This window comes from Protopterus annectens, chromosome 2.part0, assembly GCF_019279795.1.
Source record: "Protopterus annectens isolate FY-2018-M chromosome 2.part0, PAN1.0, whole genome shotgun sequence".
Taxonomy (NCBI): Eukaryota; Metazoa; Chordata; order Ceratodontiformes; family Protopteridae; genus Protopterus; species Protopterus annectens.
The window spans coordinates 1,171,465,699-1,171,479,354 of NC_056728.1; the positions used below are offsets into that span (position 1 = coordinate 1,171,465,699).

A 13,656-nucleotide genomic window follows, 5' to 3' on the forward strand; every position below is an offset into this window, starting at 1 on the left:
AAATAACGCTTTTATTTATGACAAAAAAGAGCGTTTTCGCCGTAGTAACACCACAGCTTCTTCAGAATGAAGAAGGGGCTCTACTGAAAAATTTTAATTATTTACTGAGTACATTGATACCTCAACAAGCTTCCTTAAGTTTACTCTGAATTGTTCTAATAAGGAAATACGTTTTCTGGATGTCTTGATTATGCAGGCCACAAACGGTGAACTGAATATTAAAATGTTTAAGAAAGAATGTCATGTTAATAGTCTACTTAGGAGGGATAGTATGCATCCTCAGTTCATTTTTAAAAATGTAGTTCAAAATCAAACATACAGAGCCTCCAGGCTTAATGCTATGGATGATGATTTTGTGATGCAACTAACTACAGTGGAAACTGACTTGTTAAATAGAGGTTATGATCAAAAATTAATTGATTGTAGTATTAATGCAGTAAAGAGTGTGAGACATAGCAGAGCTAAACTCTATTTCTCTAAATCGATGGAAGGCAGTATTAAAGGTCATGTTAAAAAAGCGCACTCACTTAAACTATGCTTTAGTTATTCAAGAGATATAAGATGTTATACGAACTTTATCAATAAGCACTGGAATATTCTAACATCAGACAGGCAAATAAATAAATTTATAGGTGCATTTCCTGAATTCACTTTCAAGAATAAAAAATCTTTAAAGAGGCAATTATGTGGCCCTAGAGACTTTGTTTCACGAAATAATAATAAAGGAACTAGGCCTTGTTTTAAATGTCAGTACTGTAAATATATAAATGTGGACAGTGAATTTGTGCATCCTGATACAGGTAGATTATTTAATTTTAGCATCAGTGCCAAATGTGATTCTTCACATTTAGTTTATTTGGCTACTTGTAAAATCTGTAATACATTTTATGTGGGTAAAACAGATAGACTGTCAAAAGATAGAGTCAGAGAACATATTTATCATATTAAAAAAGGAAGTCCTTTTAATGCTTCAGCTAAACATGTTAAAGAATCTAGCATAGAACATCATTTTACCTTTAGGGTGATAGATAGATACTTTGAAAATATAAGGGGAGGTGATATTAAGGTACAAACGCAGAACTTGGAATTGAAATGGATAGTTAAATTGAGAGCTGATTATGGGCTTGGCCTAAATGACCATGTACCGCTAAAACCTTTATTAAAAAATAGGGCTTTGCGTAGGTAGTTATTTTGATGTTGAGTTTTTGATTGCACATATTGATGTATGTATTTTATAGATTTTAGTATTTATTATAAATGCATATATATTTTTACGTAGAAAAGAAGTATTAACATGTTATTTAAGGCTTTATATATTTTTTTTACAAAAGTATGTATGTGCTGCTTAAGCTTTTTAAGGTTTGGTATCCCTTTTAAGTACATCATTGGATAATTGAGAGATACATAGTATAAATGCAGGGATGTTTCTTAGTATTTGTATACACCTGAAGAAGCTAGTTGGTGAAAGCGCTTGTGTAATCTGTGAATAAAGCTTTTGGAAGAGACCTGCAGCTTGCCTCTATTTTTCTACATATTCTATATAAGAAAGAAAAGGTTTTAATTATGTTTTTAAGTTTTCTATTTTAAAGGTTTTACCTGACACAGTACATGGTAGTAATATTAAAGAGTGTATAGAAATGGAAGAGTTTTATTAGATTCTTTGCCTAGGGGCACATATAGCACCGGGTTTAAATGAGAGTGTTTCTTTAAAACCCATGCTTAGAGAATTTCAAAAATGAGTGTAATTAAGAAAACTGATCATGTGACTGTGAAAATGATACATACAGTATACTAGTTTCTGATTTTGTTCACTCATTTTACCTGAAGAAGTCTGACTAGGTGAAAGTTTTTGAACTTGGTTTTATTCATTTTGCATGTTAGTAAAAGTGTATCGTGAAGAGCGGTTCATGGTTCCAGTGACTTTTTATTATTCTAATATAGGAACTACCAATGCTTTTCTTGTGGTGGACAGAGCCGGATCCAGCACTAGGCAATCTGGGCAATGGGCTAGGGCCCACTGGCTTTTAAGACATGAGCATGGAATTACATAAAATGAAACTGTGTGTGTGTGTGTGTGTGTGTGTGTGTGTGTGTGTGTGTGTGTGTGTGTGTGTGTGTGTGTGTGTGTGAGTGTGTGAGTGTGTGTGTGTGTGAGATGCCCTGGTTAGGAATGTCAGGTTGGTTAACTTATTCAGGCTCTCACCCTGTACCTTGTATACAGGACCTTAGAGTCTGATTTCTCTACACCAACTGCCAGACTGTCATCAGTAAGTGCATTTTAAGGATGGTTGTGTTTCAGTGCATTTTCAAGGAATGTTGAGTTCCCATGCTGTGGTGGTGGTGCTGCGGTAGCGTTGTCACCTCATAGCAAGACGTTGTCCCGTTCGATTCTCAGCTAGATCGTCTTCTGTGTGGAGGCATACATGAATGGGGCATACCTTCGTTGAAGGTTGTGCATCAGGGCTGGTAACCCGGTACGTAAAAATCCACTACCAATCATTAGCGGACCGGAGTTCCGCTGTGGCAACCCCTAACCGGAAAAAGCTGAAAGACACAAACAATTGAGTTCCAATGCATTTTCAAGGAATGTTGAGTTTCAATGGAAGAGAAGTTTAGTGTTGCTCACGCCAAGTCTGTTTTCAATGTGTAACTGTTTTGTTTAGCAAATGGCCATCATCAGTGTTTGTGCTATAAAATTTAAAGGCAATGTTAGTAGCACAACAGGTAGCATACTTCCTTTTGGTTTAGAAAGCTGAGGATTCTACTCCCACAACATGTAGATGGAGTGCCAATATTGCAGTGCCCCCTTTAAGAGGGGATAGGGGTACTGCACTCCTAAGGGTGTCTTCTTTTGGATGACATGTCTACTGACTATGAACCTATTGCTGAATTGACAGTAATTTCCTACTGCAATGTTACCATCTTACGAATTTTTTTTTAATGTAACATGGGAAGTTTATGCTTCAATGGCAGCAGGTACTGTCATTGTACTGAAATATAAAGTTGTTTGCCAGCAGAAACTTCGTCATTAGTTATAGATGTCTTTAATGTAGAATTATTCAGATGACTTTTACTTCTCCAGAGATTGTAATGATAAAAGTTTGAGTGGCCTTTTGTGGTTGAAATGTTTTGTAATGGGTAGTTTTGTCATTATTTGCTCATATGTTTTGCTTCATTGCTTACTGAAAAATGTTCAGACATACACATTTAAAACACACTCTAACAAGTGGTACTATATTATACAAGGAAAATAATGGAATACTATCCGGATGGTGCATCAAGGAACGCACACATGTATGCATAGTCCAAAAATGTGTGGAAGGGATCTAAGGTTTGAAAACAACCAAAAGGTATCCTTAATCCACCACTGGCCAGATGCATTTTCTTTGAATGTGGGTTTCAATGCTGTTTCAATGAATGCGAGCTTCAAGGGCAGAGAAGCTTACTGTTCATGCTAAGTCCATTTTTATTGTGAGACTGTATTATTTTGTTTAGCAAATGGCTACCAGTGTCCGTGCTATAACATTTTAAATAGTTTTGAATACCTGTAATTACTGTAGAAGTAAAGTAGAAAGTAGTATACACATTGACAGGTTTGAACAGTGTTTATGGTTACTGGGGAGAAATTTCCAAGTAATGGGATTCTGTAATGGTGGGGGGGTGCTGTGGGGGGGGGGCATGATCCACTGCCATGCTTAGGGCTCTATTTGACCATGATCTGTCTCTGGTGGTGGAATCTCCTTTTCAGGCTACTTAGAGAAACACCAAAGTAGTTTACTGCAGAATATGTAACAGTGCATGTCAAAGCAGTGTGTATTAGATTACATTTTATGCATTGAAGTGTTCAGATTACTGCTTGTTCTTAAATCTGGATTACCCATTAAAGCTGTCAAACCATTATTTATTATTTATTTATTTATTTCTTGCATTTGTTAACTGGCAAAATCCACTGGGCCTGGGATGAGCCCATTTTCAGTGGAGGCACAAGGAGAAAAGCTCCACAAAATTACATAACAAAGAAAATACTAATATACATAACAGAGAAAACTCAGCATCACACTTGATTGATTCTATTACAGAGTCATGAGAGGCCATTTGCCTTTTTCTTCCTTTAGAGAAATCTATAGTCCAACTGCTGCATGTCAGTCCTGTGAAAGTCAATGTGACATAGTTATGTAGGAACCAGGGTGGCTATGTGTTCATTCATCATCTTAAGATGGGCAGCATGAGCTATATCATAAGCATGCATTTCATCACTGGCCCAATGCAGGGTAATGCACAGTAAAATGTAAAATGTAAACAAAATTGTTTTCTGTACACCAGAGTATGACAGCTCTGCTTCTCGGCTGCATAGCCAATATCCACCCACAAACCAAAGGAATGCAGAAAGGCACTAATCTTTGAATAATGAACAAACAAGTGAAGACCAAAGGCTACTTTATGTTGACTTTCAATCTACTTCATTTTCAATTGTCTTTCACTGACCGCTATGCAAAATCTCAGAAGAGCAGAAGTAAACATTTGTATTGGTATACCAAGAGATGTGCTGTTCTTGTTTTGTAGCTAATTATATCTGCTTTGAATATTGTACCTACATCAACTGATCTGAGAAATGCTTGTAGAATTCAAATTTATATTTTAGTTATTGTATAATTATTGTATAAGCAGCACATCTCACATTGGTTATTTCATATGCAAGATATATAATATCTGTCAAAGAAAAAAGATAAGGAAGATTTTAGCCAACATAATGAATGAGGTCAAAAAACAAATGCTTACAGAACTGATTTGTATGCCAAATTCTTACTAGATTGTGCAGTTTGTCTTATCTAACAGTTCAGCTTTACAACATACAAACGCTAACAATTCCTTAAGTATAACATGGAACGACTGAATAACTGTAAGTCCTGCATCATAAGCTTTAGACTGATGCATTGAAAACATACTGTACTTACAAATTCTTTGTACAAAGGTTTGTTTCAGGAGAGAGGCAGCTTTCACATTTACTACACTGCGGCATCCAAAGTGGAATAACCTTGTCTCCTAAGGAAAATAAATTTATATTTTATTTTAGAGAACTTTAATATAGCTGTGCAGTTTAATGGTTAAAAAGTGGTTGCAATTTTAAATGTGTGTGTGTGTGTGTGTGTGTGTGTGTGTGTGTGTATATATATATATATATATATATATATATATATATATATATATATATATATATATATACATATGTATATATATATATATATATATATATATATATATATATATATATATATATATATATATATATATATATATATATATATATATATATATATATATATATATATATATACATATATATATATATATATATATATATATATATATATATATATATATATATATATATATATATATATATATATATATGTTTAAAAACAAGTCACACATTTTAGACTTTGTCTTTCTTTGAAAGTTAGAAATTTGCACACTAAATAGTGTGGTAGGTACAGGACAGATACATATTACAACTAGCTGATCACACTTTTAAGACTATCTTATCATAATTCATTAACTCACCAAATATGCAGATTCATTAGCTAAAGAATATAACTGCAAAAAACAGAATTGTATGTCTAACTTTTCAGCCTTAATTTTGTAAAGGTTTTAGAACTCAGCATGATGTGGTTACAGTGCCACACAGCAACCTGGTGTTTTTTTTATCCTTAGCATACCTCTAGCTGACCATCCACTGCTCCATGCTTCTAACTTACTATGCTTCTAACTCTTCCCTTCAGAACTGTGCCCCAGCACTTGGGCAGTCTCAGTTGTCAATAGATTTGTGAGGATAAGTGGAAATATGAAGCAGAACTAGCAGCCATGTTCATCACATATGCTGTCCTGCATGCCAAGGCTTTTCCTATCATGGTGATGTTGCACTGTGAAGTTGGGTAGACAGTATGGTCAGTGTGTTTATGTCCATCTTTGGCCAAGGGTGCAGACCTGACTCTTCATTCATCCCACATACCCAAGCAATCACTCTAAACCCTGGTGTCCACTATGGGTTAAGGAGTTATCCACCTACACCATTATGATCACTCCACTGCAGAACAGACAGGCATCCTCTTAGCCATTTTGCCAGCCATGATGAGCAACCAGCTGGCTGCAAACACCAGGATGAGTCACATATAATATTTTATTGATTAAGTGCTTTCGTCTCCTAACCCAGAGACTTTATCAGAATCAGAATGAGTCACTGGGGCCATAGTCAAGGCTTCATTTTCTATGCCAGCGGAGTGGCCAAGTAATGATAAAATTGAAAGTTATGAGGTAAGATGAAAATTACACACACAAAAAAGATAAGAAACAGTGAGTACATATTAGAAAAAGTATACAAAGACAGTAAGCCACAAATGTGACCCTGTCACCTTACCTGTATAACCAATATATTTATATTTTATTTACTTACATTTTTTACTTTTGTTGATCTGATTAGTCCCGGTCAAAATATAGTCTATTTTTAAGAAAGACCTGGAGTGGCATTTTTATTATTATTAGAATGCTTTTTATTGACTTTGCGTCGCTGTCTCTCTATGGTTCTGTCATATTCCTCAACCACTGAGCTGTCACCTACATCCACTGGGAACCAATCATTATGCAATACACAGTACTTCAGCACCCTGTACAGTTCAGTGCTGAATAGGCAAACAGAATGAAGATGCATCGAGGATTCTATTAAATCTTGATAAATCTACATAAATGCAGAATTACTGCAATAAGTTCACAAATACCACAGTGACTCATAAGTCATTGAGCAATGGGAGTAGAGGTGAGGTCTTTACAGTATGTAGGCAACCAAAATCTTAATTCTGACATGATTTGGAAAGAGTGTTTTTTTTTTGTGATCATCAGTAAAATATAATCTTTTCAGACTGCTCTGGTAGTTCAATTTATGTAATAACTTGATGATTGATTTTGCTTACTTGAGTTTAATACCTTTGAATATGCACATACATGTTTTAAGTTTCAGTAATTTTATTTGTTGTAAGAATTATTTCTACCTGTTTACAAGTTGGGCTTACTAATATAGTAGACAAAATGATAAAGAATGTGTTTCAACTTTTTATAATTATTTATTTTCATGTACATTCCCAATTTCTGTTTTTATCATTTCATTAATAAATATTATTACCATGCAAGTTTTTTTTTTTCACTGTAATTTCTCATAGAGTAACCATGTTTGGTACATCTGAACATGAATTCTAAATAAAATAATAGATTTTGAACAAAAATGATAAGTGTTATTCAGCTGTATAAAAAGAGAGAGAATATTTTGGTTCACCTTTAACGTCACTGCTTATAAAAGCTTTTTGCATGCATTTTATATCATACCTGGTTTAACTGAGGTGACGCCTTCTCCTACACTCTCAACAATTCCAGCTCCTTCATGGCCCAGGATAATTGGATATTGTATTTTAGGGTCTTTACCACTCAAGTAATAACTGTCAGAGCGGCACACTCCAGAGGCTACAATCTGTAGAAATGGATCAGAGCAGATGTAAATGTATTGGAAGGGGAGAAATCCACCCTACATAATATAGTCAGTAGAGCAACAGATAATACAGTTATAGCATGCAAAACCTCTCAAGCCTCAAACAGTTCTAAAATTTCATCAGATAAAATGGAGATTATTCGTTTAATGTCGTACAATAGTGTTTTTCTTTACTGGACTTTCTATAAAAGGCAAACAACTGCAACAAGCACACTGTTCATATCTATTATACAATGGAGTAATCTCACAGGTAATGTAGGTGCAGTCTGTGAAGGAAAATAAATCACCTATAGGAAAATAAACACATAAAATTTAGTGAAACGTTTAAGTAAACACAATTGTCAAGCAAATTAAAAAAGAAAAATTTTAAATTCTAAACCACCTCCAAAAAAAGATCAAATACCATGTAACTGACTTAACCAATGCCAACGTTAATTAAATTAAGTAATTCAGATGCTGTTCCATCAGCATACTTTTCTAACTATTTTTTTATCTTACATTTATCTTTTTAGTCACAATAGCCTTAGGAGAGAAAAGACATAGTCAGCATTACAAACTAGTGTAAACAGTTAAAGGATTCATGTTTATCTCATTTGTCTGCATAATTATCATGCAGTGCATCCTTGTAAACAAACAAAATCAAGCCAAATATCATAGTAGTTAATGTAAATACACTGGAAATAAACCTCTACATCACTTGCTAGAATTCCACTGCCTCACAGATAGGACACGGAACATCAAAATAGGGAAAGCCACTTCCCGGAAGAGAAAAATCACCAGTGGATTCTCCCAGGGTTCAGTGCTGGGACCTCTCCTGTTTAGTATATTCTTACTCTCTGTTTGCAGATGACTGCAAGCTAGGAGCAGTCATTGAATTTTTAAATGACTTAGCTATCCTGCAATATGTTTTGTCCCAAACAAATAACTTGTATCAAAATCATGGACTGAAACAAAATGCCAGAAAAATGCCTTATCATATTCTTTGGAAAGTTATCTACCTTGGAGAGTTACCACATTGACAATATACCCCTAAAGATTTGACCCAGTTATTTGGAATTTGGGAACTTATTTGGACAGTGATTAAGTAGAGTACTGACAGGAAATCTGTGTGCTGCTTACACTTTTGGTGTAAGAAGGGACTGTGAGAAGTGGTGTGAGTGTAAATGTGCTGCTTGTGAACACTCAGTGACAACTTTCCTTCTGATCGACTCAGTCCAGCAATGCATACTGCTTTTGGCATCTTCTTCTTTGCTACAGCATGGATACTTACTATAGTCCTACTGCTTCCACTTCTGATGTGCCAAGAAAGAAAAAGTCCCTACCAAGGAGTCTTTTCCATTGTCATAGTCTTAGTCTTCCCCTCAGCCAAAAGTAGGTGAACCTGCAGTGGCCATTGGTTATTCCTCAATCCACTCACTTACCGCTTCCTCTGGTGTAGTACATTCAGCAATCCTGAACCAGGGTTCAGCCACATCCTCTACAGCTATTCCAGTGTCTGATATGGGAATGAAAGAACCATCTTCTTTAGGTCTGGGAGACCCTCTGGCAGATTTTTCATGGGGTAACTGAGGCAAGAGACGATTCAACTAATTAGACGTCTCTCCTTTGAGTCAGTCTGCTTCAACAGGAAGTCCTATGTAGAAAATAAAGATTAAACATTGTTTATCTGAAGACCTTATTACATTTAAGAAAAATGAATTTCCTACCTTGGCTAAGCAGGTATTACAGACTATGAATCCTGGTGTGCAAAAGTTATTACAGGTGGGCATCCCTGTAAAGTAATTCCTGAGGAAAGAGGGTCTCATTATTTTGATAGTGACAGGGCTTCTTCTCCAACAAACTCACAAGCTCTGCTCTCTGACATTGAGGAAAATGTTAATTGCTATCCTCATGTGGAGGAATTTTCTTTTGTAGGTTCATAGGTTCATAGGTTGGTACTAGGCTATCGGCCCTAGGGCCTATAGAAGCCTAGCCATAACAATTCCCTGAATATTTCTTCCCACAATATTTACTTCCCTTTTAATCAGACCATAGCTAGGATGAACGAATGAGGTATTTCTATGAAAACAAAAAGATGTTCCCCCTAAACTGAGGAGATATTATAATTTATTACAAATGGACATATCTCATTTCTTGCCCATCCCTTCTGTATTGCCTGCCCTGGAGAATGTGTTGAATGCTGCCTGTAATCATCCTGATATTCATGTGTCAATCTAAAACAAAACAAAAAAAAACAGATAAATTGTATAAGCTGCCTCAGACTAATAAATGTATTTTTTCAATGGTCCCTATTATTTCATCAAAGAATTGGACCATCTAACAGCATATCAGAAGGCATTTTATTGAACATACCATTCATCGAACCATTCTGACTGAGATTGCATTATGGTGGAGATTTGGAAATTTGCCCTTTTCCCACTGTTGTGCATCTTGCAGTTGGTATATATAATTGCACAACCCCCCACAAGAGGGAAGTTCAATGAATGGCATTTCAAATTAAATGCCGTTCAATGATCTGATTCTTCGATTAAATAATATAGATCCATTTTTCACACCTTAAATCAGAACCAGCAGCAATTTCTACTATGTTGCATGCAGGCAACAGGTTGACCATGAATGCTAACCTTTCTCCGGTAATCATATGAAATGTTAGACCAGCTAGAGTGAATCCCGAAATATAGACACTGAATGGCGAAATGATTGGACTTGTATATATCAAGTCCAATATGCCATTTCTCAGAATATTCCCATTTCTCCAAGGTATGGCAATCTCAGAGTTGGTGTATATAAACTGGGGGGTGTGGGGGGATTGCCCCACATGGGAGGTGTAGGGATGGCTTCCCCCCTGCAAAAAAAAAAAAAATTAAAGGGGAAGAGCAATTTTTAAGATTCACTCTTCTCCAGTGTTTTCTGCCTTTTTTTCCAGCTTATCATCACTCAGCCATTTCAATTGCCAGCATTTCAGTAGGGAGCCTCCTTCTCTTGGTGGCCAGATGTTAGACCACCTAGGTTAGAAAATGTTTTCTACTTCCACTTTTGTCTTTAGAATTCTTAATTACCAGGCATATATGTGGAACTTTATGCTTTCTCAAATAGACAGTCTGAGGGAATTGTTTACCACTCCTACAGAAGTAATTTATTTTTTTGAGTGAAACTGTTTCTTCCCCGTCCCAGGTATATAAACATGCCATGAAGAGTGTACATGATTGTGCAGATCATGGGTCTAGGGTCACTGCTACTGTTATAATGAGAAGACATGGCTGGATACAAATACAAAAGTTTGTTGATGAGGTTATTCCATTTTTTTGATGCAACACCAGTTGTCTCTCATATTCTCTGCTTCTCAAGCTTTAGGGACACTGGTTGATCTGGATGAAAAAGGGTAAAGTCTGGGCAGACTATCACCTATCATAACAAAACATATGTAAAAATCTTTTACTTTTCTCATATATATTTTCTCTTTATATGGAGTAATCTACAGTTTAAGTTTTAATTCCATTATAGGTATATTAGTCCTGATTTTTGCTGCAAGCATGAGCTGTGTAGGGCTTAATCCAGTACCATGATATGGTGCAACATGTTAAGACATATGAGGTTTGTGAGGATTTGGTTGATGAAGAATCTTTTTAGAACTTTGGACAGCTCTCTCAGGAGCTTCATTAGACTGTGGATAGTGAGTCTGTTTAACTATAACTGTATATGTGACTAGCCTGAAGGGTATTCCATATCTAGTAAATGGTGTCTGTCAATAATATGTTGGGTAGTCACAGCTGGCACATGTAATACTTCAACGTCTTGAGAGTAAATGTGAACTACTACAAGGTAGCTTTTTCTTTCAAACTAACATAAGTCAGCAGCTACTTTCTGCAAAGAACGTTAGAGTCAAGCAGTTGGTAGCAATAGTTCTTTCCTCTTGGATGGTTCATCAGACAACCTGGCATGCTGATAATGTCTCTATGTCCATATTAACATTAGGCCACCTACAGACAACCTGGCTGTTTCATGGCATTTACTTATATCCTGGTGTCCTTCATAAGTTCATAGGTTCATAAGTGTGTACTAGGCTAATGGTCCTAGAGCCTTTACAAGCCTAGCCGATAGGATTACCCTGGCATCGTGCCACCAGACCTTAGTCCCCAGTGCCTCTGAGTAAGGCCACTGGAATGATCCCTGTGGGGAGTTTTCTATTTCCCATCCACTTATCAAAATTTCTCTTGAACAGGGCCCGTGAGGTGCTCTGCTTTACATGTATGGGAAGTCTATTCCATAGCATGGGCAGTCTTTGGGTTATGAACCTTCCCTCCAGCATGTTCTGTTGATTGTGGTAATGAGGTTGAGGCCACTGGAGCGTGTGGTGCAGAGGGATTGGGATTTCTTTAGATGTAGCATTTCTACCAGACCTGGGTCAGACATGACTTTGTTCAGTATTTGTTTCAGCACTTTGACACATTGTAAAAAAGATACAATTCTGTCTTACTACAGCAGCAAATTATGGTGTTCAGGCAAGTGTGCTCTGATGGTGTAGTATTTGCACATCGGATACATGGCCTTTGTCCACAGTCAGGCCATCTAGCCCTTATATTTAATAACTGCCTGTAGTTCATTGTTATGTTTAATAGCTTGTTTTAGTTTTCTTTTCAGCCTTTTTGCAGTTATAGGTTGATTTGCCATTATGCTCTGCAGATCAGCAGCAATGTCTTCTTAAGTGTCAGGGTTTTGTCTGGTCAGGTATTTGGTTTCTCGACAGCATATTGACCACAATTAATTGCTTTCTATGTACATGGATTGTTCTATTATTTCTAAGCAACCTTTGACATCTTGGCAGCATTTTGTCTAAATTGTAGGAATTTAATGGAACCAGTGGTCTATGGTCAGTCTGAACTAGGAAATTCTCTATCTCCAACAGGTACCTTCAGAAATTTCACATACTCACACACTTGCAAGAGAATCTTTTTCAATTTGTAAATGTCTTTTTCTGTATCTGTTAAAATTATGGAGCAATAAGCAATAGGTCTTTAGACATGTCTATCCTGCTGAAGTAAGTCAGCACATTAGCTATAGCAATCAGTACTTGTGACAGTTGTTCAGTAGTGACATTGCAGATGTGTACTTTAGCTGACATTAAAATTTACAATATAACCACCGGAACAGTCTACTAATAAATAGCAATAAGCACAGTCAGTTCCAGTACTCAGCGTCCAAAGCACCAGCGCTCTGTGTGCACGAACCACAGATCACTTTTTGTAAACACCAAAAATAGTTTAAATGTATCATATAAAATGTCGTATAAAATTCCTGTTAAGCGCTTTCATCTTTACATAAAGACTTCTTCGGAACAATTAATACAAATCTCATCCAGTTAATATATACACACATATATTGATCATGTGTCGTAATCATTCCTAATACCTTTTTAAAGTGCCAGTGCTAAAATTCCAAACTCCCTCCAATACCCACAAAGAGTAATAAATAATTAATCTCTATTGTCATAAACCTTGTCTAAAACATATATTGCATATCTTAAAAAGATGAAGAATAAAATCTCTAACGAAATAAAATAATAAAATGCGTTCCTTGTGCATGCCTTTAACTGTTTACCAAAAGGATCAATATGAAGTTGAGTTGAGTTTAAAATCAACCTATTACCAATACTTCATAAGTTGTTACGTATACATATACATATAATCCCAACTGCTGAGATAGGTATATCAGTCTACCTATGATTTTCTAAAATGGGTTTAACTGATATATATATACATTAATTCTAGGATGGACTGATGCATTTAACATGATTTGCCACCTGGTTTCATTTTCACCCACTGCCTTTTTAATGTCACCACCCCTTGTATTGTGCTTGACTGTTTCAAGTATACCAAAATGGAAAGTAGTACAAGTATCATTGTCCTTTATATGCTTCCATAGTGCATTATTTTCATCTTGCTTCTTAATACTATAAAGGTGATCGTATATTCTATTACGTAAACACCTAATAGTTTTCCCAACATAGAAACAAGCACAATGGGTACACTTTGCCAAATAAACCAAATTCTTGGACCTGCAATTGCCCTTCTGAAACCTAATGGTAGTACTATTAAAATTTTCCAGTGTAATACTTGAACAGT

General features: G+C 35.9%; 1 protein-coding gene across 1 annotated transcript in view; it reads right to left on the minus strand.

Annotated features, from left to right (window-relative positions):
* Nucleotides 1-13,656, minus strand: part of LOC122792828 (alcohol dehydrogenase class-3-like) — a 286,376-nt gene that overhangs the window by 208,156 nt on the left and 64,564 nt on the right. Inside the window, exons 3-4 of the mRNA XM_044060387.1 lie at nt 7,375-7,516; nt 4,956-5,043 (exon numbers count right to left, since the gene is read on the minus strand). Of these exons, the coding sequence (XP_043916322.1) occupies nt 4,956-5,043; nt 7,375-7,516 (230 nt within the window). The remainder of the gene's footprint in view (nt 1-4,955; nt 5,044-7,374; nt 7,517-13,656) is intronic.